The following is a 25,822-nucleotide window of genomic DNA, read 5'->3' as shown; positions in this document are numbered from 1 at the left end:
GTACATTAGAAAGCAGTTGGTTTATTTTTAAATATTATTTTTATTGAGTTTTTGTTTTATATTTTTTGTAATACATACAATGTTTTCTTGATCCACAGAAAATGTAATTTGCGTGTTTGTTTGTTGTTTATCGATGCAACAATTGCACTGAATGAGCTCTGTTAAAGTGTGTATGCTTGTGAGTGTGTGTAGGTGTGTGTATAGACATATAGATAAATATTTATGTATGCGTGTATGCTTTAATTATGCAAAAGTATGTATCGTGTGTATAAAATGCACACGTATGCGAAAAAAATTACATAATTTCATTATGCTCTTCTATCAAACGTATCAAAAAACTTGGTTAATTATTTTGTAAATAATTTGCTATATGTGTAAGTGTATGTAACGCTCTGTGTGTGTACGTGTGTGTATGTGTGTGCATATCTATGTTTTTAGACATTAATTTAATAAATTTCTGATGATGTTTGTTTGTTGTGCATCGATATAATGAAGAGAGAACACACAGACAGACATACGAAGTAGTATGGATAGCATTAGCGTATTATTCATATACATATATATAGTACACATCGAACATTTAAGTATTAAGGGGAAAAGTGTGAGCTTTTCCCTTATTATGAAAAATCGCAAGAAAACAACGAAAATCAAGTGCAGCAAAAAGATGATGCCTAAACGCTAAAACTGTGCCAAATCCATACACGTATGTTTTACCATATACATATATATGATGTACATACACACATATACATATACATACATATATAGTAATAATGTAATGTAATAATATGTTATTAAACTAATACTTATTGTACTCGTACATACAACATCATTTTGTAGCTGGGCTTTGCCACTTTCGCTTTCGTTCGCTCTCTCTCTCTCTCTCTCTCTCTCTTTCGATCTTTCTCCATCGTTTTCTCTCTCTCTCTGTTCTACTCGAAGAAGATGCATATTTGGATATTTTCATATTTATATATAGATGTATATGTAGTATTACTGATTATAATTATTATTATGTAGTTATTTTATTGATAGAAAAAAAAAACACTTCTTAAATCTAGGGTTTTTTAAGCGACAAAAAAAAAGATAATGTTTAAATAAGGCGCAGTTCTTTGTTCGTTCAAAGATCGGCTACAGGTATACATACAAGTATATATATATATATGGTATATATGTGTGTTTGTGTGTGTATATATTCGATTTATCAAAAGATGAAGAGTAGTGCATATAGATGTAGACATATGTATGTATAGATGTAACATATATCGTATGGTTAGCTTAATTATCTAGACACGTTGAGAAAGATATTTATTTACATTTGGCCACTTCTAGAACTCCTTGAGGCTGCCGCCTCGCTTCAGCTTCGTCAGCCGCTTTAAGCTGACACTCAACATGCCACCGCCTCCGCCACCGCTTCCAGCACCTCCTCCGCCTCCTCCTGCTCCACTCAATCCTGCGCTACGATCGCGTTCCCGCTGCGTGAACGTGCCACGAAAACGCACGCGTCCACGTCGCTGCTGGTCCCCGCCTCCTCCGACGCGTCGCCAGAGATCCGTGAGCGGCGGATGATGCTGATGTGGATGCTGCTGTAGGGTGCAACAGCACACCAACTCCTGCGATTATAATTTCTTCTCCCACACCACAATGTGCGCATCGTTCGAGTTGGCCGTCAACGGCGAACAGCTGCCCGAGGCGCCACCGCTGCCCGCTGTGGCCGCATTTCCGCCACTGCCGCCGCCGCCCGCACCTGATCCGCCCTTGTGACCCGGCGAACTGGCGTTGCTGTTGTACCACACATGGCGCCAATAGCCACGTCCGCCCATCAGTGTGATCACTGTGCGCGGTCCGTCGGCGCTTTGTTGCTGCTGCTGCTTCGAGTTCTGTTTCTGTTTGCGCTTCAACGTTGCCACAGCTGCCGGGGCCGCTTGCTTCTCCGACTGCAGCAGCTTGAAGCCATCCTCCGACTTGGGTGTGCTGTGTTGTTGCTGCTGCTGTTGTTGCTGTTGCTGCTGCTGATGGATGTCGGCGGTGGTCATGAGTCCGTTCTCGGAAATATTGCCCAGATCGCTGCCAGTGCCCGATGTCTTGTGGCTGGCACTGCTGCTGTTGCGTGACACCGAGCGTCCGCCAAACAGTCGAATGCCCACGCTCTCTTCACTGCCAGACGAGGTGTACAGACTGGATGACTTCGAGTCCACCGACCAGTTGGACAGGTCGAGGGAACGCGGACGCGACGCCTTCATGCGCAGCCGACGATCGAGGGTGCACACTTTGCCAGGAATGGCGGCCAATTCGGGATCGGAGCGACGCATGCCCTCGTACATCATGTCCATGAGATTGCCCTGGGTGCCCTCCTCGGCATCGTAGTCCTCCTTCACAAAGATCAGCTTGCCGTACAGGCCATAGACATCGCAATAGCCGTGCTCGCCATGCTGCGACAAGCTGCTCGCCGTCGCATGCAATCCGGTGGCGCCGCCAGCGGCTGCTGCACCCAGGCCACGTGGCAGGGTCTTTGACATGCGACAACCGGCATCGTTGCCTCCACCAGCACCAGCACCAGCTGCTGCGCCCAGACGCTTGCGATGAAACGCTGGCGAGTTGGCCAACGATGCGCGTATCTTTGCCGTGAAACTTTGATCGAGCGAATGCTGTTTGTCCAGCTTGGAGCTGCGTGGCGAACATGTGGCTGAGTGTGGCAGCGAGGCAATCAGTGCCACATCCACAGGCGTTGTGGACACACTGCCAGGGGTCGAGAGGGATTCCTCTTTGCGGAGATCGCGACGCAAGATGACGCTGCTCTCGTCGAGATCCGATTCGGACAGCTTCTTGGGATCCGCATCGATGGCGGGCAGCTGCAGATCATCACCCATGCTGGGCACAGCCACCACAGTCGTAGTTGTTGTAGTTGTAGTGGCGTTGTTGTTGGTCGTGCTACTGTTGCTGCTGCTGCTTGTGTTCGCTGTTGTTGGCTTGTAGGAGGGATACACCTTGGGGATCAACGGCAAAAGGAAGGTGATGGGACCAAAGTGCGCGTGACACGACATATTGATGCCGCCACTGATGATGGGCACACCCTCGAGCCGGGGCAGTGGAATGGTCACCGCAATGCCCACATTTGTGCCGACCCACAGCAGTCCCTTGCAGGCCATCAGTGCCGTCACATAGATCGAGCTGTTGTTCAGCGGCTGCTCCTTCTTCGCATCGTGTCGCAGCACACTCGACGCAATGTTGATGTCCTGCAGATGCTTAAACGTTTCGGTGTGATACAGACACAACATCGTCGAGTTCTTCAGCGATATCCACAGTCCGATGCCCGAGTGTGCCATCAAATTGACCTGTTGACTGGCGCCGTGTTGCACCTCGAAGCTGCGCTGCAATTCCCCATTGAGGGCATTCAGCACATACACTCGATTGCCGCACGACGCATAGATGTTCATGTTGATGGGCAACAGACTGGGCACCGGCAATCCGGTGTCGCCCAGCGCCACCTGCTGCGGATCGCGCAGCTGCCAGACACCGTCGTGGGCACGGCGATAGATCAACACCATGGCATTCGAGAGTGCCACATAGACGGCATCAAAGTGATAGAGTATGCGCTGCACTGCGCCCGGCACCGACCAGCTGCCCAGTTGCTCCTCCTGCTCGGGATTGCGGGCAGAGTAGACGAGGAGTTTGCGACTATCGGTGCCCAGCCAGACCAAATCACCGAGCAGACTGCTGTGCTCTTCGCGTGTGCGACACTGATCCAAACCCTTGACAAACTCCAACGCTGACACTTGGGTCTCCACCAAATCGAAGGCGCCCGCTTCCCGTAAGTTGCCCGCCTGCTGGGGATGTTGGGCGAGCACGGTGATGTGCGACGAGGTGCCGTCGCTGCTGCACATCCACAGGTAGTTGAGCTGCTTGTGGCGACGTCGCGCGTTCCCACTCTGCTTGGTGTCATTGGCGATGCTGTAATAGCAGCCACAGCGAACCTGCAAAAGGGAGTTTTACCATTAGCATTTGTGGAGTTTTGGTTAATTCCTGATTACAGTTTAATGTCGATAGTTGCAAAGCCAAGATTATTGCGATAAATTGTGTGTAACATTGCATTTAATGGCACAATTCGGATTGTTGTATTTCGAAAGTTGCGCAGCCAAGATAATTGCATTTAACCGCATTGCATTTAAGTGCACATTTCGGATTTGGCACATTTCAAAAGTTGCGCAGCCAAGATAGTTGCGACAAATTGTATGTAACATTGCATTTAATGGCACAATTCGGATTGTTGCATATTTCGAAAGTGGCACAGTCATGATAATTGCATTTAACCTCATTGCATTTAAGAGCAAATTTCGGATTTGGCACATTTCAGGCAAATAATGGCATTTAAGTGCACATTTCGGATTATGGCATATTTCGATAAGGGCATATTCGTGATAATTGCAATATTTTTGCATATAATTCCATATTTCGGATAAATGCCACTTTGTAAGGCATACGATTGTATGTTTACAATAAAAAAAATAGCATTTAAATGCACAACTGCTTGTAAACGATCTAATTTTGATTTACTGATAGTGGCAGCTAAACGCAAAATAGTTGTTAAATTGTGCCAATTAATCGGCTAACAAAAATACTGCTATCATTCGTGACTATCAAGGTCTATTGCGCACTTAACATCAAATTGGATCCCAAAATATTAGTTAGTTTTAATTGTAAACAATCAATTCATTATTAATGACAGTTTAATGCACAACAGTGTTGAGTAATAATGTCATATAAACGCACAACAGCTGTTAAGCTGTGCCACAAATATTGCCATAACCATTGTCACTGTTATCATCGAATCCATTTGAAATCAAGATGGACATTATTTAGTTTAGCTGTACATTGCAGTTAATTGCATTTGATTCTTGTCTAATAGTTGGCTGTGCATTTGTCGAAAGTATAATGCATATATTTTAGGCTCCACTTACCTCCGTTTGATGCTGTGATCGATAGACGGGCATCGCCTTGACAAAGAGCGGCATTTTACGCGACTGCTTCTGCTGCACAGCCTCCTGCAGCTGCTGTTGCTCGTACGTCGATGGCTGTTGACTGGGCGACAATTGTTGCTGGCCACTCGCATGCGAATGCTGCGAATGATGCGGATGCTGATACGTGGACTGCTGATGATGATGATGCGAATGATGCGGATACGTCGACTGCTGATGATGTGCGGACTGCTGATGACTGTGCTGTGAACGTTCCCACGCTGGCGAATTGTTCGGATCGAGTGCCAATTGGGCCAAACGCAGCTCGGTGATCCATTCCTTTTTCACATTGGGCGTTTGCGTTTGGAATGTGAAGGTCTCCTCTTTGCCCGATTTGTGGCGCCCGATGAGCTGCAGACAACACGAATCAACCCAGACCATTTCCTCATCCTTGCGCTGTATCGAGCCCTGAATGGTGTTCAGGACATTGCGTGTCGTATTTGAGTTGAGCTCCTTGTAGCTGCCCTTGAGGCTGCCAACCAGATCGTGTATGCGCGAGATCACCTCATAGTCGTACATCAGCGTGCTCATCTCGTTGCACAAATTGTCCGCTCCATTCGTGAGCTGTGCTGCCGGTGAACTGTGCGCATCGCCAGCGATGCCAGCAGCCTGGCCATAGCCGGAGAGCGTTGCATTTGCATAGCCAGCGCTGGGATTGCCGCTGCTGCCATTCGACTTGAGACTGCCGCCGCGATTCAGACCTGAAAAGGAAGATATAATATTAGAGTACTACAATATTATGGTATATTCAATAAGGTTGCTCACCTGCTGTTAGCACTCGCGACAGCGTTGCCGATGTTGTGTTGTCCACGATCTCGACATCGTTGACGGGAAACATCCACTTGAAGGTCAGCTTCTCGGTGGCACCAAAGTCATGCGACTGTTTTGGCGCCACTGAGACACAGATCACTTTATCGTTGAGCAGCAGCAGTCGCCGCTGCTTGCACTTGACAATGAAACCAGCCTGATTGAACTCCATGTGCGTGACATTATCCTCGCGTAGCAGATAACGCGCTCGATTGCCGCTGTTGTCGCTGACGCTGTTCAGATAACGTGTGTTGAAGGTGCCGCTGATGTGGCCAAGCATCTCCTTGAAGGCCTGATACTGTTCCGCTTCGCGTTTGCTCTCATTCAACAGTTCGGCGAGCAGCTCGAGCTGCGACAGCGCCAACTGCAGGGACATGCGATCGTGATGTCCTTGCGGCGTGTACTTCAGCAGATCCTGCAGAAAGAGTATGAATTGGGGAAAACGTTGCACCGGCTTCACCATCAGCCCGAAGAACGACAAACGATCGTGGGCGCTGATCTGTTTCACTTTAAAGAAATCCGCCAAGGCCGATTTGCGTTTCTCCTCCATTTTGGCCAGCTCCATGGCAGCGGAGAAGTTGTTAATGAACCCGGAGTAGATCTCTAGCAATTGGGGTTTGCCAAAGGCGCTGACAAAACAATCGCCGATCTTCTCGTCGCGATCCCAGTTGCGTACGCATTCGGCTAACGAGATGCGAAACAATTTATGCGAGTGCAGAATGTCCGGCAAGCAATGGAAGAGTGTGGCGATCTTCACAGGATTCAACACTGGTGGGCTGCACTCTTCGAGTGGTTTTTTGTAATCCTAAGAAAGGGAAGAGAATGCAAATCAGTTGAAAAGTGAGTAAATTAAATTCCATTAAATTATTCAATTAAATCAATTCTAGTTTACCAAAAAAAGGTTGACCCATCTGTGATCGCCATTCGAATGCTGGGTTGGGTTATTATTTTTGGTTTGGTTTGGTTTTGGTTTTGGTTTTTTAACTAATTTTGCAACTACTTATTTAGTGTTAAATGATTGTCAAATGATTCATGTGAATGCGAGTGTGAGTGTTCGAGTGTTTGATACAATTTTTATAGTGTGTGTTTTGTTAGTAGTGTGTGTGTGTGTGTGTGGAGTTTGTTATGACGGAGAGTGGCGGCATATGACGTGGGAATTGGATGGCATGTAAAGAAGAAAACAACAAATGAGTTCACATGAGAGTTTCAATTAGTCGCTGCTTATTACAAATAGAGTTGCGATTTAAGCTGAGTTCGTGAAATGCTTTGCAAATCTTGCCATGGCCATAGATTAAGCACAATCATTCATTAACAAATGTTTAAGTTAAACATGCAAAAAATAACATCGCAAATTATTTGTTGTACTCATATGTGCGACAACTAATGATTATTATCTTAATTCGATATTTGTATATTATATTTATATTTATATTTCTTTTTTATTAATTTTAAATGTACAATCTTAAATACCGAATGTTAACAATTTTATTAAAATTTTGAATATTAATTCGTTACTTTTTGTTTTAAAAATCACACACGATAAATACAAATTTTATACTTTTTAAGTTAAAAAAGTCTAATTAATATCGCATACTGGATTGTAAGTAAAGTATTCATTAAAAAGTGATTTATTTGGTGGTTTACACTATATTAAATTTAATCCATGACCATAGCTTTAAATCAATTCAATATTAAGTACAAAATGAGAAGGAAAAGTTTCATAACTACGATGATTACAAGTAGTAAACTTTTAGTTTAAAGTTGTGCAAAGAAAAAGTAGTTAGTGTAAAATATGTATTATTACTTAAGCCAAGTCTAAAGGTGATTATTGAGAGCAATGTATGGAGAAACTAACTACTTAAGGATGTCATGAATTTAGTTTATTTTTTTTGACTGCCATTTCCCAAAACGAAAATTATGTAAGCGTAATTTTCTACGATATTGAAGCAGTATATAACTATTTTTGCAATTATTCAGACTTGAGATTTTGGAGCAAAAAACTAAAAAAACCAAAGAAACTAAACCGAAATAAATAAGAAATATATTATATATTTATATAAATACAATAAATATTAAAAGATGGATAACAAATTGCTTGGTGCGAATTCCGTTGAGGATAAAATTATGGAATTGGATGCGGACAAAGTGTGCCTGGTGACGGACACATTCAGCAAGGCGGACCTATTTCTGCAATCGAATGAAAAGTTTGGCTACATCAAGCTCAATGCACCGGGTTTGTATAACTTCCGATTGCCACAGTCGGAATGCGAATGTGTGCACGATGTGAGCACTGTCAACGTGGAGCAGATGGAGGAAGATGAGCTAACGGACAAGTGGATGAAGGAGCCGATGGATGAGATCAATTTAATCGAAGCAGAGGAGGAGCAGCAACTGGGACTCTTGCAACGCGATGAGGCAACTGGTGAGCTGTACATGTTGCTGCCACTCGAAGTGGATGTGTTGCTGCAGCCAGAGCAGCAGCTGTTGCAAGAGTTGCCCGCGGAGGAGGAAGAGCAGGCGGAGGAGGAGGAGGAGGAGGCGCGCCAAAATGACGAGGATGAAGATGAAGATGAAGCTGATCATGAGGATTTGTCACAGACAACGCTGACGGACACGCCGAAGTTGCCGCCAGAGCAACTGCACAAAGTCTGCCACTTTGTGGTGCCCAAGATGAGTCTCAACTTTCAGCTAACACTGCAAATTGGCAACTTGGCAACCGAAGCAGACGAAGACTAACGAGAGTCCCACTCAAAACATAAACCAAAAACTTGTGCTTATTTCTATGTGTGTATATAGTGTAGAATATAAATTTCGTGTTAAACAGGCAAAAAAAAAACTCACATTGACTAGACGTTGCAGTGTGGCCACATACGAGTTCTCGCTGTGCACGATGGCGGCCACAATGTGTCGCCGCTTCAGCTGCTGCTGCGACAATCCCGGCGGCGCTGGTGGCAACATTGGGACTATCAATCGACTGTGTGCGTTCCGTGCGGTGCCGTTTGCTCGACTGCCCGGCGGCAGCATCAGATCCATGTCGTAGCGATGGCTGCCCGCCTCCGAGCTGGCGTCGTCTTCGTACTGCAAATGTAAGACGCAAATGTTAAGTATACGCCGGGTATTATACCTCCGGTTCGGTTCGGTTTGGTTCGTCTGTTTTCACATCTCAGATCTCTAAGCTGAGGCCACCCAAATTCTTGAGTTGGCACGTTTTAACTGTTTGCTTAGCATTTGAACACCCCTCTTCAAATGAGCTCTAAGAATTTTCAAATTATAAATGTTGCACTAATAATCTAAAGGATTACTTAATCTTATAATAATTCCAAGCGAATAAGGAAATTAAGGAACAATTTGAAATGACATTTGAAATGACCGAATTGCCAATCATTTGAAAATTCTTTAGTGCTACACAAGCTTGGCTGAAAGCTCTTTCTTTTGATGCTTGAAAATGCTTTTTAATTTTGGCTAAGCCAAGACTACAAAATTGTATTATTTACTTCATATATTTAAAATAATAATTGAACAACAAACTGCAGTATTCTCTCTGCATTTTTCATTCTAACAAATTTCAAATTGTTCAATTGGCTTCAAATGCCATCGCTATTTGATGATAAGTAGAAATTTTGTTGTAAATACATCGAATTCTAAACGCCACAGTAACAGGTTGGCTGATAAGTCCTCGGTCTGACACATAGATGGCGTCGTTAGTATTGAATTCATATTATTTTTATATAGTACTAACTTTCAAATGATTCGTGTCAAAATTTGACGTCTGTCAGTCAATTAGTTTGTGAGATAGAGCGTCTTTTGTGAAGCAACTTTTGTTATTGTGAAAAAAATGGAAAAAAAGGAATTTCGTGTTTTGATAAAATACTGTTTTCTGAAGGGAAAAAATACAGTGGAAGCGAAAACTTGGCTTGATAATAAGTTCCCGTAGTCTCCCTTAGGGAAATCAACAATAATTGATTGGTATGCAAAATTCAAGCGTGGTGAAATGAGCACGGAGGACGGTGAACGCAGTGGACGCGCGAAAGAGGTGGTTACCGTCGAAAACATCAAAAAAATCCACAAAATGATTTTGAATGTCCGTAAAATAAAGTTGATTGAGATAGCAGAGACCTTAAAGATATCAAAGGAACGTGTTGGTCATATCATTCATCAACATTTGGATATGCGGAAGCTCTGTGCAAAATGGGTGCCGCGCGAGCTCACATTTGACCAAAAACCACCGTGCCACAAGTCATTGAGAACGATGGCAAAAATTCATGAATTGGACTTCGAATTGCTTCCCCACCCACCGTATTCTCCAGATCTGGCCCCCAGCGACTTTTTCTTGTTCTCAGACCTCAAAAGGATGCTCGCAGGGAAAAAATTTGGCTGCAATGAAGAGGTGATCGCCGAAACTGAGGCCTATTTTGAGGCAATTCGAAGGAGTACTACCAAAATGGTATCAAAAAATTAGAAGGTCGTTATAATCGTTGTATCGCTCTTGAAGGGAACTATGTTGAATAATAAAAACGAATTTTGACAAAAAAATGTGTTTTTCTTTGTTAGACCGGGGACTTATCAGCCGACCTGTTATATTGTTTTGCTAAGTATATAAATGTAATGGTATATTAATATACCATTTATTGGTCTGCTGTATGCTATGCGGTATATGGTAATACAAATAATAATTAGACCTCGACATATTTTGCAGTTATTTATAAGGATGAATTTTTATGATAACAAAAAATACATATTTTAAAATGTGTATAATACATATTTTAAAAGTTTGGTATAAATTGTTGAAAAATATAAAAATTTAAATGAACGACTTTTACTAGCTTGTTTAAATACATTTGTCATCTGCCAACTTTAACTGCTGTCCTGCTCTTTACTGTGCTGTCAATATACCATATTTCTTGGTATAATAATATAAAAATTTTCAATATACGATTTTTACTAGTTTGTTTCAATAAATTTTGGATCTTCCAACTGAAACATGCTGTCCTCAGCTTACAGTACTGTCAGTATACTACAATTGTTGGTATAATAATATACCATTTTTAATATATATATTTTTACTAGATTGTTTCAATAAATTTGGGATATCCCACCTTTAATTGCTGTCATGATGTTTACTGTGCTGCCAATATACCATATTTCTTGGTATATTAATATACCGTTTTATAATATACAATTTTTACTAGATTGTTTCAATACATCTTGAATCTCACAAGTTTAATTGCTATCCTGCTGTTTATTGTGCTGCCAATATACCATATTTTTTTGTATAATGATAACCCATTTTGAATATACTACGATTTTTACTAGTTTGCTTCAATCAATTTTGGATCTTCCAACTTAAACTGCTGTCCTCTGCTTACAGTACTAAGCTGATTACTGTGCTGTCAATATACCATATTTCTTGGTATAATAATATAATCGAAATAAAGTTCTCATAGTCTATTTGTTTAAGTATTCACCTCTGGCACACCGGGCATCATTTTGCTGGCTCCCAAATTTGCCAGCTTTTGTGGCGAGCTGGCATCCAGCAACGTGTTGCCGCCACTGTGGCCCGTGGCATTTGTGGCTGCTGCTGTTGTTGCTGACGATGATGCTGCTGCTGCTGTTGCTGCTGCTGTGGCTTTTGTGGCAGCGGCGGCGGCATCGGGCAAATCGAAACTGGAGCCCGACGACTGGCGACCATCGCGTCCACCGACATCGTACTGATGCGAGGAGCCGCGTCGTATGGAGAACCATCGAGAGAGTCGACCGCCAGGCGATTCACCTGGTGTTGTGATATCTTCGCGTTGCGCCGATGAACCCGAGCTGGGCATCGTGCAGGCGCTGGCCCGTCGCATAATCATGTTACTGTCGCACTGTGATTGGGATTGTGACTGCGATTGCGAATGCGATTGGGTTTGGGTTTGGGAGTGTGACTGTGACTGGGACTGGGATGTGGCAGCCGTGCGCCATTTGTCAAAGGACAAATGCTGCTTGGCCTTGTTGAAGGTGGAACGCAATTGCGAATTGCGTTGATTGCCGGCACTTAACGAACTCACGCTGCTGCTTGTCTGCTCCTCTTCGGTCAATACCTCCTCGTCGGAGTGGTTGTTGCTGTTATTGTGTGATGTGGTTGCTAATTGCTGTTGCTGATGCTGCTGCTGCTGCTGCTGCTCGTTGCGCCTTTCACGTCCTGGCGATTTTGTGTCCCGCTCGCTGCTGCTGCTCGCGCTGCTGCCAACGACACCGACACCAACACCAACACCAACAGTGGCAGCCTGGCCACCGTTGGCGCTGAAGCTTCCGCCGGCAATTGTGGCGCTGTCTGCCTGCTGGCCAATCTGGTAGACCGCCGCCTTGGGCTGCCTCAGCTGTTGCTGCTGCTGTTGTTGCTGCTGCTGCTGCTGCTGTTCGGCTATGCGACGACTAAATGCGCTATGCAATTGAGCTGTGGTCACACTCGCCTTATTGCTGCCCTGAGCTAGCGGCGCAGTTATAAACGAGGATGTCTGTATCTGTTGATGATTGTGATGTTGTTGCTGTTGTTGATGTGGCTGCAACTGTTGCTGCTGCTGCTGTTCTTCCTGTTCGGCCAAAGTATCCTCCCATGAGCCAGAGTTTAATTTGTGTTCATCTGAAATATATAGAGAAGAGGCAATTTTTCAAGATTAGTTTACTGCGCAATGCGATGATGATGATGATGACGATAGCAAAAGTGCTCGCAAAATGTATTTGGCGGCAATTGTGGATTACTACAACTTTAAGTGACTGGCCATGGCCATGTGCAACAGCAACAGCAACTTGTGTGTGTGGCATGCGTGGGCATCAAAGCCAAGAGACCGACAATCTGCGCCGCACCAAATTGGCTGAAACAAATCAAAGTTCTTGGCAAGAACTGTCGCGAATTGCCCGCGCAACTCGTTAGCGCCGGCGATAGCTGTGTTTCATTGTCTCTGTCTGTGTGTGTGTGTGTATGTGTATGTGTGTGTGGGTTGTTTTCTAGTGGCCATGGCCACAGGCAAGAGCAACAGCAACAGCAGCAGCCAGTTACCAATAGGCAGCAGACAGCAACAACTCCCACACATTAGCAACTTTGCATTTGCCTCTCGGCACTGACAGCATTTGTCATGCCACAAGCAAACAACACCCGTATCAAGCAATAACAGTAACAGAAACAACCGACAACCAACAACCAACAACAGCAACCGACAGCGACAATCGGGACAACAATTGATGCTGAGTTTCGTGCCAATTCACGTGGTCGTAATTAATCATGTGGCAAATTTTGCGATAACTGCGATTTAAATGCTGCCGCTGTTGCTGCTGCTGCTGCGGTTATTACACCCGGCCAACGCAATGCTGTAAATGGGGTATTACCATTAAGTGGTCAGCAGGCAGTACTACAAAATCATAGATTTATAAATACAAAAAAAAGATACAGCAAATCTTTGATGTGTTCTCTTAATATAGCAAGTTAATTTTAAACTTATGCAAATTACTTTTTTCTTTTGACATTTGCTTTGTTAAAATCAGAGTTATTAAATTAAAACCTAGCCTGAAGGCTTCAGTTGCTTTGACTTGTATTTATTTTGTACCCTCAAGTTGCATTGAATTTTGTATTTGCAGCAATACAATTAATTAATATCATATATATCTTACAAATATCTAATCGAATGGCAAGTAGACGACTTTGAGTTGGAGAGTTGCAAAGTTAAAAGATCAAAATATTAATTTTCGGTATAAAAATGAACATTTTCTTGAATGTGTTGTAAAAGAAAAGTAATTCAAATATACAATTTTGTATATGCTCGACGAATACTGTCTTCAAAACAGTTAATATAAGAATGTAATTAGAATATTTTATAAGAATAATATGAATAGAAATTTTGAGAAGTGAAAAATTCTAATTTGTCTTATCAACTTGTCTTATCAACTTGATTATTGGCCTAACAATAATGATATTATTTGAGCTGGTTTTGACATGTTGTATGTTCTCATATAGTGCTTTAGCAATATATACAGTTGCAGGGTATAACAAAGTCGAGTTTGCCGCAGAAACGAGGTCGAACTTATTACTGTTGCTTGGACACTGCCCTTTGCTTGGGCGTGGCCTGATTTTCATAGTACAATCTTTTACATTGAAAGCAACAGGGAATAACAAAGAGAGTGACGGAGAGTGGGAGGGAGAGAAGAAAGAAGAGAGAGTAGAGTAGGAGAGGAAAAAAGAGGCCTAAGAGGCGACACAGAAGCAACGAAATGCCGGCAGACAAATATTTGCCAATTTCAAGGCATCTTACAATATATTGCCAGCATGTGGGAATGCGTGTGTGTGTATTAGTGTATACATATGTGTGCATGTGTGTGTGTATGTGTGTGTTAAGGGTACAGTGCCCTTTCCCCACACGCACTTAGAGCATGAATCCGTTTTTACAAAATTGAGTTTGTGTAACTTTTTTTGGTTCTTTCTTTTTTTGTGCATATGGCGTATATTGAAAGCATCTAAGCAAAAGGTTGCCAATGGGTATACTCGCTTGCCACACACGTGTTGCACATGTAAATTAGAGTTTTAATTGAGAATATCTATTTACAGCGTATGTTGTAGTCGATCATCATGGAGCGATCGACAGCGAAGGACTTACGCCACTTTGTACTAATGACAAAGTTTGTGCGTCTTTTCGCCAAATTTGTTTGCTTATCTGCGAGAATATCTCGTATCTCATACATATATACTATATATACACATATGTATATATACAAAAACATATATGTATTTATTTATGCACACATTTTGATTAAGTTAAACCATGCTTTGAGTTGAGTTGCGTTAATAAGCTCGCCAGGCAACAACTGGGTTAAAACATGCAAATATATGTACATACATTTAGTAGAACACACTAAACTCAGGCAAAAGTACAATATTTATTCGAAATACATTGCTAACGAGCGAGCTGGCTATTGGATAACTCTTGGCAATTATGCGCACATTTCAATTAATATGCAACAATTAAAGTAATTATGTGATAACACAGAATTATTGGTGTGTCTCTTTACCTCAATAAAGCTACTTATTTATTTCATTTCATTCTTTATTACTATATGTATGGTAAAACAATAAATAATAATAATAATAATAATAATAATAATAATAATAATAATAATAATAATAATAATAATAATAATAATAATAATAATAATAATAATAATAATAATAATAATAATAATAATAATAATAATAATAATAATAATAATAATAATAATAATAATAATAATTATAATATTATTAAGCCCTCTTTAAGAATTAAATGGCAAACAATTCTTTTTACAACTTAATTATTTTGTTCATCTTTGAATGCGATTAAGTGATTTCAATTAAACGCATCATTTATGTTAAGTTCAATTACAATGACACTTAGAGTATTCAATTAAATGCTTTGAGTGGAATTAATAAATTGTGGAACACTTTTTTTTGGACAAGTATCGTTTGATGCTGTAAAGTGCATAGAACAATGAGAACATTTTAACATTTTTAATTGCGAGGATGCGAGGAAAAACAACTCATTCAAGTTAGTAGATTATGAAATAGGACCAACTTCCTGTACCACTTTACCACTTTGCATCTTTTAAGCGAACCTCATATATTACAAGTGTGCTGATGCACATACATATATTGGTAAACTGCTGAAATGGGACGATCACTAATGCGCCTGTCAATTAGCAGAGCCAGCAAAATGGCCTAAGGCTTGGCATTGCGTATACGCCCAGTGTGTCGAATGCGCATTACATGGCACACTCACACACACACACACACGTGTTCGGTATGTGTTCTGTTCTGTTTTCTGTGTTCTGTGTTGACCGCCCTTGGCCAAGAGCAGCAAGCAAAGTCGACGAGTCGACGCCTCGGCGAACTGCACAAAAAGAGTTAGCTGCATGAGTGCAAATGAGAATTGAGTGTGTGTAATGTGAGTGCATTCATAGTTGCACCGCTTTGGGTTTCATTGGCAGACTCATGGCCGCCAACACACACACTTACACACACACACACACAGAGCAGTGCTTTTTGAACTGCATTCTGCAAAAGGAAAACAAAAAAAATAAAGAAAGAAAAACCGAGCCACAAGTGGCTAGTGGATATTGTGCAATATTTCATGCACACATTATTACGTATACGCAGCGTTTTATGGCCTCGACGATAGCACATTAATTATGATCGAAAAACTCAAACTCAAACTCAACTCTCCTGGCACGCGATTGCGATTTGCAGCAATCCAGGCACACAGCAACAACCACTCCCCTCCACTCCTTTTTGCATAATGCGTCGTCGTCAGCGATTTGCACAGAAATCATATAAAAATTAATCATACGCCATGTGAATCGCGGAGGTGGTATGACAAAAACGTAAAACGTGAAACAAAACGCAACATTTGCATAACAAACCCAGTCAAAATGTCAGTCAGCGAGTCAGAGTTAGAGACATTCAGTCATTCATTAGTTTTTGGCTCGATTGGTAATTTCTAGTCATGATTAATGAGGCTCATTAAAGCAGACTTCGACTGCAGGCAGCGGCTCAGCGACTGCAGCTGAAAAATAAACATGCTAATGACTCGTGCACTAAACTTCAATTATATAAATTACAATAAAATATTATTGTACTCGTACTATATGAAGCGGCCCACGACAAGACAAGAGAATCAACTCAAAAAATATCACATTCAAATGCTGTAAAAAGCAGCGTCAAATTCCAAGAATTATACTTTTTACTTTTGTTATGCTTTCAGCATTGTCGTCAACAAAAACAAAACAGAATGAAAGCAGACATATTACACAATGCGTGGGCGCAAATTGCATATTATAATAACACAAGAAATAACTGCAAATCGTATTAAACGGAATTACAAAGCAAATATGAAAATATCTCAAGTTACTTTAAGATATTCTTGAGGCAAATATTTGCAAAATTAAATATAATGTGAATGAGTTGAAGTAAAATTCAATGTAAAGGAATTTAACTCTAATGTCAAGCCAATAATGTTTGAACAGAATGTTAAATAAATACATAACAAAACAAATTCAAACATGCATTATTAATGCACTATTTATGAAACAGAATTACAAAACAAATATGGAAATACTTTAAGTTTACTTTCTTTAGGTAAATATTGCAAAATTAAATTGAATGCAAATTAAATTAAAGATCAACAATATGTAAATGAATTTCATTTTAATTTCTAGCTAATAATATTGCCACAAAATACTAAATAGATACCTAATCAGCACTTCATACACTGAGAGGCAAGAGTGTCTTGAGGATTATTGCAAACTTACCACTATCAAATCATCAACTATCAATCGAATGGCTTAATATCTTATCTAATTAGCAATCACATTTAAGCACAGGCAACAATTACACATTGAAAGCAACTTTTTTAACTGTGCAGAAGTCAAAGCTTGCTAATTGAAAAGACAGCTACAAGTGGCCACTAAAATGTAGCCAATTCAATTGACTTTTAACAGATTTGAATGGCTCAACTTGCAGTCTGGCAGTTTGGCTGTTGCTCGAATTGAAACTTTTGGCCGCAGCTTGTCGCGTGTTTTATAAATTGTTTGTCAGCCAGCCAGCGCCATTGGCAATGCCAATGACAATCTATGTAAGTTGTTGTCTGTGTTTGGTCTTTTTTTTTTTGGGCGAAAGTCACCTGCTGCGCTTCGTGCAGCATGCGGTCTAATGAGGCCGCCACTTGCCGCATTTGCTGGCACGAGTTGCAAAGTAATTTCGTGTGCGATGTGTCTGAACTGAACTGAGCTGAACTGAACTGAAATTGAGAAGCACGCAGCGCACATGCACTTTAAGGCAAAGCTCATTCACTCAGTTAACCGCAAGAAGCAAGTTTTGCCGCGGGATGGGGAAGGATGGGAGGGGGAGGAAGAGTGGGTGCTTAACTTTCAGCTTTCAGCTTGGTTTGGCCTGGTTAAAATGGAGCTCATTACGCAGCCGCCGCCCCGAAAAAGAAAAACAGCTTAGAGAGCACGATGATGACGATGAGGATGACGATGGTCGATATACGATGAGATGAGGATGGATGCTTTATGGATACGCGCGTGTGTTCTTAATCCAAACACCGAGCCCAAACACCAGCAACAAACACAAACACCACCACCACGTGTCTATAATAAGTGGAAATTGCTTTCTATTTGCAATTTTGATGACGATGCGATGCTTCAGACTGAACCTAGAGACCAGAGACCAGGCCAAAAGCAAGCAACGCGTGTCTTTTGCCATAAACTAATTATTATAATGTAAATCACACACGCAACCCGACCCGACCCGACTTATGTTTTCCTGTGGGGGCCAAAGAAGAAGAAGCTGCTGCTGTTGCTGCTGCTGCTGCTTCTGTCCAGGAAGCTCTCTATAAAATATCCCATCCACTCACATAATTACAAGACACAGAAACAGAAAAGCCAAAGGAAAACGCTGGAATTTCTATACAAAATTTATACGAGAAATAATTATTCTTCAATTGCAAACTTCTGCAGATCTTTATCGCATAAATAATCCGCTCTCTAGATATGTACGTATGTCAAACTAATGTGCAGCGAGTGAACTGAGGGAAAAATCTGTGCCAGTTGCAATAATTAATGGCATTAGAAGTAGGTGTTGAGGAAATTAGAAATGCCGACGATGGAGCTGCTTCAGCTGTGCCAAAAGAAAAAAAAAGAAAAAAAGTGATAAACTTGTTCAATTTTACGACTGCTGCTGCGTTCATAAAATTGCAAATTGTTTGGCAATTGGCAACACACACACACACACAACAACAACAAACTGACACAAAAATGTAGCAGTCAAAAGCGAAGGCAGAGGCGTTGAATCAAATATTCGAAATTGGGTTAAATCATCGACAACAACCGAAATGAATTTGGCTCAAAAAGGGTACAAAATGAATGAATGAAATGTCTGCAATTAGAGCAAATGGTAAATAATCTGTGCGAATGATGAGCAAATAGCCAAATGATGAGCCAGAGAACAAAGGCGATCGAAAAAATATTTCTAGCTATATTCATTCGACTTTGTCTGGCAATTTTTGGGATAATATACTCTTATAGTTAACTATAAGTTAATAATATTTTAGACATTAGTTTCTCTGTTTAATCCATTTCGATTTATTATAGTATGTATTCTATTTTTCAAATTTTCCCTTTTTATTCTATATTTATTTTTGGGGTTTTTTTTTATAAGTACTGTTGGTTATTATTTTGAGGCAGACCATTTTTTTTAAAACCTTTTCATTTATTATAATACTTGATATATTCTTCAACTATTTGCTTTTCATTCTATCAAATACTTTTTTTAAAATTTATATTTTAAAGTTTTTTATTAATATATTAGTTATTATTGTCAGCTGTATTCTGCTTTGTTTACGCATTTTGATTTATTTTTTTAATATGTATATACTTATCAGTTAACGTATTTCTTCTCTTTTATTATTTTCTTTATGGCGTATTTACGTTTTGACTTGAGCATTATTGTTGCTTATTCCTCTCGAGTTGACTTAATAACTTGGCCTGCTTATTGGCATCTGGCCGTAGATTTAACATGAAAAGTTTCACATTTTGCTGCGTATTTATTATTTTGCAACTGTCGAGGGGCAACGTGACGTATGCGCAATGTGCGATAAGAGACAGTTGCCCGCATTGAATTTGACCGGGCAAACGCGTGGGATTAACAAAAGCAGTCAACAACTGTCAGAAGACGACCTTGCCGCTTGCCACTTGCCACTTGCCACCTGCCACGTTAACTTTCGCACGTTGAATAGGGCTTAATTAGCAAATCATAAACAATGAGTTGAGAGTTGAGTTGAGTTGTGTTGTGTTGAGTTGGGTTGTGGACTAGTTTACAGTCAACAGCCAGCAGGCAACCGTTAGCTGCTACATGCCACTTGCCAGTTGCCACTTGCCAGTTGCAACGTGTGTCCCACATGAATTATTTAGCTGTGGACTGTGATTGGTACCTGGGCATCTGGGCGTGTGAAAATGTCAGAATCAAATTAAACTGTTTGCGTTGCATGCAACTTGCCTCGTGTGTGTGTGTGTGCATATGTGGCAACGAAATGTTAGAGAGAACAGCTGCGGCGACCCTCTCAGCCTCAGGCTCAGCCTCAGGTTCAGTCAATTGCAACTGCCAACTTGTGTCCACTTGACGCTGGCATAGACAGTTGTTGCCACAATCGGAGGTGCAACAGCAGCTAAAGATAAGAGTGTAGTATAGAAGAGAGTGTTGGCTCTTTTTTGCTTTTTTACCTATTTTAAGGCATTTGCTGAAAAACAAAAACACAAGCAGCGAAGGAGAAGGAGAAGGAAGCGCAGTTGATAGAGAGTCGAGGCGATGCGATGCCTTTGCTTTTGCTTTTGCCTTTGCCTCGCTGCTCAGATGGATGGATGAATGCGAATGTGGGCTCTTGAATGTGCCACATGCCACATGCCACTGCCTTTGACTATTTTTAGCGGTCGCTGAGCTGCAAACAATGCGGCGACGTCAAGTGGCCTGACTCGCCTACCTCCCTCCCTCCCTCCCTTCTTCCTTCTCCGCTTCCCCGCTCCCTGGACTGTCCAAATGACGAAGCGACGAACGAGCTGAAATCTCAACAACAAAACTTGAGCTTAGGGCAGCTGCATTGGCCACAGCCTGGTAGGGGGAGGGGTGAGGGGGGAGGAAGTAGCGTGCAACATTGCAAAGTGTCAACGCCCACGAGATGACGATGAGGATGACGATGAGGATGAGGAGGACTTCACGAGGACTTGAAAAGGCTTCGAACTGCGACAGCCGGTGGCAATGGCATTGCCACAATAGCTGCTGCCTTTGACAAGCCTTTGTGAGCGTTGCCTCTCTTAAATTAATATTTGCTGACACCCCCCACTCGTCCACGGTTTCCTCCTAACCCCTTAAAGACAACACAGGATGTGTACAATGTGCTCAAAGCAAACGCGACAGCTTTCCCAATATGTTCAATAATTTCAATTCAATTCAATTCGATTTGAGAGTTGAGCTGTGCGTATTTTGCTTGAGATTAGTCTTTCTTTACAGCTAGGGCTGAGAGAGTTCATTAATTAATTGCGAACAGAAAAAACTTTGACACGCACAAAGCCATTCGTCATCAAATAATGCCAAACTATAATATCGCAAAGTGTTTGCAATATAAGTCGAACATTTCTTGGCACACAATTAATCCAAACGCAGCTCACTTAATGTAATTTAAAGTTTTATTTTATGCCAATTCAATTAAAAGCGCCAGCAAGTTTTAACATTTTGAAACTCAATATATACAACGCGCTCATTAAATAAAATTTGCATTTCAACTGCGAACTGATTGATTTTATTAATTGCAAATTAAAACTGACAATTCGAAATCAAGTTGCAGCCAATTTGGAGACTGCAAATTGATTAATCATTTAATTTTTTTTTGTTTTTAGTATTTTATGATACTGTATTTTAAGTTGTAAGGTCACAGATACTCTGTAATTTATATAATAAGCAAAAAAACAAGAAAACTACAGTCGAATGTTCTCTACTGTGAGTTACTCGCTATTTATTTTGAATAAAAGCAAAACAGTGCGATATTATTCTTAAAATATACCAAATTAATATACCACAAAGTACTAACAAAGGCTATATTTGGTATATTTCGAATGTAGTACTTTATCGATATATCAAATATGGTCTTTAGTTCAAATTTGTTTTGGTACACTTTATGAATAATATTGCACTCTTTTGTAACTTTAGTTTTCTTACCTGTTATAATACTGCATTTAAGTTGTAAGATCACAGATAAATACCCTTTAATTCGTATAATAAGCAAAACATTGCAAACTGAAACTGACAATTCGAAATGAATCTGGAAACTGCAATTGAAACGAAGTTGATTACTCATTTCATTATTCTTTTTTTTTTAGAATTTTATAATACTGTATTTCAAGTTGTAAGGTCACAGATACCCTGTAATTTATATAATAAGCAAAAAAACAAGAAAACTACAGTCGAATGTTCTCTACTGTGAGTTACCCGCTATATATTTTAAATAAAAGCAAAACAGTGTGGTATTATTCTTAAAATATACTAAATTAATATACCACAAAATAATAAAATACTACCAAAGTTTATATTTGGTATATTTATATAGTTCTACGTTAAAAATGTTATGGTATATTTCGAATGTAATACTTTATCGATATATCAAATATGGTCTTCAGTACAAATTTGTTTTTGTACACTTTAAGAATAAGAATAATATTGCACTCTTTCTTTACTTGTTATAATACTGCATTTAAGTTGTAAGCTCACAGATAAATACCCTTCAATTCGTATAATAAACAAAACATTGCAAACTGAAACTGACAATTCGAAATGAATCTGGAAACTGCAATTGAAACTAAGTTGATTACTCATTTCATTATTCTTTTTTTTTTTTGCTTTTCATAATCCCCATTTGAAGTAGTAAGGTCATAGATAGATACCCTGTAATATGTATGATAAACAAAACAATATTTCACACCAAATTGTGCCTACTTTTCCATCGATGTTTATAGATAGTGTTAATGTATTGTGATTATTTCTCAGCTCGTTGCTAGCTTTAATATTCACAATAAAAAAAAGAAAAAAACACTGTGTGCTCAACGTGTTAGCGTTTGTCATTTGTAAACAATTTGCCGCTCAGCGCGCGATTAGTTTATTTTTCCAATTGAATTTCTTCAATATTGCGAAATGTTTGAAATGTTTTTTGTCGATTATTGTATTTGTATTTGTTTTGAATTTGTTGAGAGTGCGTTGTTGTTTTCCTTATCAGTTTTCCAGTTTTCCCCTTTCGTTTCATTTCGTTTCGTTTTATTTATTTATGATATTTACACACACTAAATGTAGATATATGAGTGCCTGTGTCTGTGTGTGTGACACGGTTTCACTTTCATTGGCGCTTATCAGAGAAGCAGACTCTCAACTTGAGTTGAGTTGCTTTTTCTGGCCCAAACTTGTTGTTTGTTGTTGCCGCCGCCGCTGTCGTCGCGTAAGCGAAGTGGCCCAACACAACAACAACAACAACAACAACACGACATGGAATGGGGGCAAAAGGGGGCGTAACGTCATCAACCTGGACTGCATCAACACTGCGACTGAGAGACTGAGACTGAGAGTCGTTCGCTTTCTTACACGAATTTGGTAATTGCAATTTACATAAATTTTCTTGTCAGCTGTCGGCAGCCGGCAATTTGCGCACATTTATAAACATTTTGTGTTTTTTTTTTTTTTTCTTTAGTCTATATATGTTTGCGGCTATTACGTTTAAAGCTATAATTATGAGAGCAACAACAACAACAGCAACAACATAATTTATGAGCCTCTCTGTGCTCTGCTTTTGTCTGATGAGCCGAACCGAAACTGAAACTGAATTTTTGCTCGACGATCGACTGCTGACTTTAATAAAATAATAAGCAATAATAATAATTGATCGAAACTATGCGAACAAAAATAAAAAACGAAATAATAAAGCAACGCAGCAGCTGGAAAAATGGGTAAATGCAAGAGCAATTTTTGCAGTTGCCAAGAATGCGCACAAGTTCAAAGTGAAAGCCAACAACATAGCAGCAAGCTGCACAACAACAGGTAACAGCTGGAACAGCAACAGCAACAACAACAAAAACAAAAACAAAAATAATAATCGAATGACCATTAAAAGCAAAAGTTGATTTAAAAGCCGCCAAGCAACAAGAATTCAAAGTCAGAGAGCTGCCAAAAAAATAATGCAACAACTTTTGCAGAGAGTCAACAAATTGAAAATGATTGAAATGAAATATTTCAAGAAACTATTTAAAATGCTTTATGAATATTTGCATTCACTTGCAGCTTTATAATTTAAGAAAAAGTATACAAGTGGTTTCTTAAAATGTTTTTCATTTTTTACTATGATTTGCTTTTATCAACATTAATAATTGAAATACTTAATGCATAAATGCTGCAATTCTATACAAATCTTTGTATTAATAATGTGCATCAGTAAAAGTGGAATCAAAATAATACTAGTAGCTTCCCATTTATTATTATTATTTAGTTTGTTGCCTCACTTTTTATTTCAAAAAAAAAAAATTATTGTATTAAAATGAATACTTTTAGAATTTTTGCACTCACTCGACTCCTTCCATAATGAAAGTTGTTTTTTTTTTTGTAATAACAATAATAAGTAAGTTGGCAGCTGAGTTTTCATTGTCATGAAATGAATGAATAACTGAAAAGTTGCCAACTGTCTATCAATCGAAATCTTTGTATTCAAATGCATTTTATAAATGCATAAAATAATATAACAACAAGTAGTAAATTAACAGCTGAGTTTGTCATTCAACATAAAAGATGCGAATTAACTCTATAATAATATTATTTATTTTTGTTAGCAAACTGTCTCAAACAGTGTTGAATTCAAAATATTATTTAAATACATAAAACAAACATGTTACTCTACAAAAACTTGCTCGTAATTTTGTTGCACATTATGAACTTACTTATTTTTTTCCGCTTACCGCTCAAATTTGTGGCAAACTTTTCACTTTTCCACTTTTAATTACTACAACACACAGGAAAAAAAGAAGAAAAGTTCTCAGTTGAAATAAAAGTTGCACTTGTGGTGCTTTAATGGTTGTTTTTAGTGCTGCTGCTGAACAAATTAAGAACATATTTCAATTGCTATTCTCTTTTAATTTTCCCACTTGTTCTTTACTCTTTAAGCAAAGTGTTTAAAGTGCATTTTAACCTTTGCATTTAAATGAAAAGGATTTGCATTGATATTCTCTTTTAATTCTTCCATTTGTTCTTAACTTTATTTCACTATTATTCAAATTGCATTTTATATTTCAATTCTTAAAGTTTGAAATATTTGAAGATTTCACATACTTATAAAATTGTAAACTTCAGTATCTATAAATTTATGCTCAGTTATTTATGATCTGTCAACTATTTAAGTAAGATCAACGCATTGATCATTCTTCAAGTTGCACTTTGAAGCTTTAATTATGATTTATCGTGATGCTTGGTGATATAATTGAAATTGAAAAGCAATTTCCAATTGATGTAAATATGTAGTAGAAGGGCAACGGAAGTTGTTTTGTTTGTCTTTTCGTTTTCTTTATTGGGTGTGTGTGTGTGCAACTTCCCGTTATTACGTGAACCGATTACAGCTCAATATCAAAGACAAAATGCATCCAAATGTCAAAGCTTTGCGGTTGACAGCATCGTGATGCCCCCGCCTCCATCTCCATCTTTGCCACCGCCACCGCATCAGTCACCGCATCAGCGATGGCAGCGTCTAATTGCAGTGCGTGTGTCGTGTCTCATTTGACTTTGAGGAAGTGCTCGCTGCCATACGCAAACGAAGGCAGACACGCAGTCTGTTCGCAGACTCTAATTTAGCACCCAAGCCAATGCCCTCAACAAATGCAAATGCTGCAGCTTCAACTTCAGTTGCAACTGCAACTGCAACTGCGGTGCAGCTTTGTTTACGCATTTCTGTGCCTGTGTGTGTGTGTGTGTTTGTGTTGTTTGTTATTGCCTCCCGTCTTGCAACTTGCAACTCGCAGCCGCTGCGTTGATCTTATGCATATAATTTGATCATTGGAAAGTGCACAACACACACACACACACACACACACACACACACACACATTTATAGCATAAACGAACTCCCACTCCCGCTGTAATGTTTCCTCTTTAAGCTCTCTCCGTTCCTCCCCCCTCAACGTTTGATATTGAATTTCATTATTGTTTTCTTGTTAATGTTAATGTCGATGTTGTTGTTGATGTTGGCATCTCTCGTATTGTTGTCTTTTGCCATGTCTCCTCACCAGTGCAGTTTCCTCGACACACAAAGAGAGAGAGAGCGAGAGTTTTTTGGTTGCCTGAATTCCGAATTCTGTTGTAATTGTTTGTGCTTCTTTATTTACACAACAAAGTGTTCGGCCATCTTGGCCATCTGTGCTCATGTTGTCCA

At 39.9% G+C, this 25,822-nt stretch overlaps 2 protein-coding genes across 3 annotated transcripts in view; one reads left to right on the top strand and one right to left on the bottom strand.

Moving 5' to 3' along the window:
• Nucleotides 1-32: 32 nt before the first annotated feature.
• Nucleotides 33-25,822, bottom strand: part of LOC132795002 (uncharacterized) — a 106,447-nt gene continuing 80,657 nt past the window's right edge. For both annotated transcript variants that reach the window (XM_060805386.1, XM_060805387.1), the window contains exons 2-6: nt 11,288-12,441; nt 8,664-8,900; nt 5,781-6,627; nt 4,959-5,716; nt 33-3,974 (exon numbers count right to left, since the gene is read on the bottom strand). In XM_060805386.1, coding sequence (XP_060661369.1) covers nt 1,620-3,974; nt 4,959-5,716; nt 5,781-6,627; nt 8,664-8,900; nt 11,288-12,441 — 5,351 coding nt within the window. In that variant the 3' untranslated portion in view covers nt 33-1,619. The remainder of the gene's footprint in view (nt 3,975-4,958; nt 5,717-5,780; nt 6,628-8,663; nt 8,901-11,287; nt 12,442-25,822) is intronic.
• LOC132795003 (VID27-like protein) lies at nt 7,722-8,645 on the top strand. The gene has a single exon (XM_060805388.1). It carries the CDS (start codon nt 7,902-7,904, stop codon nt 8,556-8,558), a length of 657 nt encoding a protein of 218 aa, XP_060661371.1. The 5' UTR covers nt 7,722-7,901; the 3' UTR covers nt 8,559-8,645.

The sequence above is a fragment of the Drosophila nasuta genome, chromosome X (genome assembly GCF_023558535.2).
Source record: "Drosophila nasuta strain 15112-1781.00 chromosome X, ASM2355853v1, whole genome shotgun sequence".
Taxonomy (NCBI): Eukaryota; Metazoa; Arthropoda; class Insecta; order Diptera; family Drosophilidae; genus Drosophila; species Drosophila nasuta.
Note: the sequence above shows the minus strand (reverse complement) of the source record. Positions and strands in the feature narration are given on the sequence as shown.

Excerpts from the sequence above, each read along its gene's own strand:
- LOC132795003 (XM_060805388.1), top strand. The coding sequence starts at position 7,902 with ATGGATAACAAATTGCTTGGTGCGAATTCCGTTGAGGATAAAATTATG.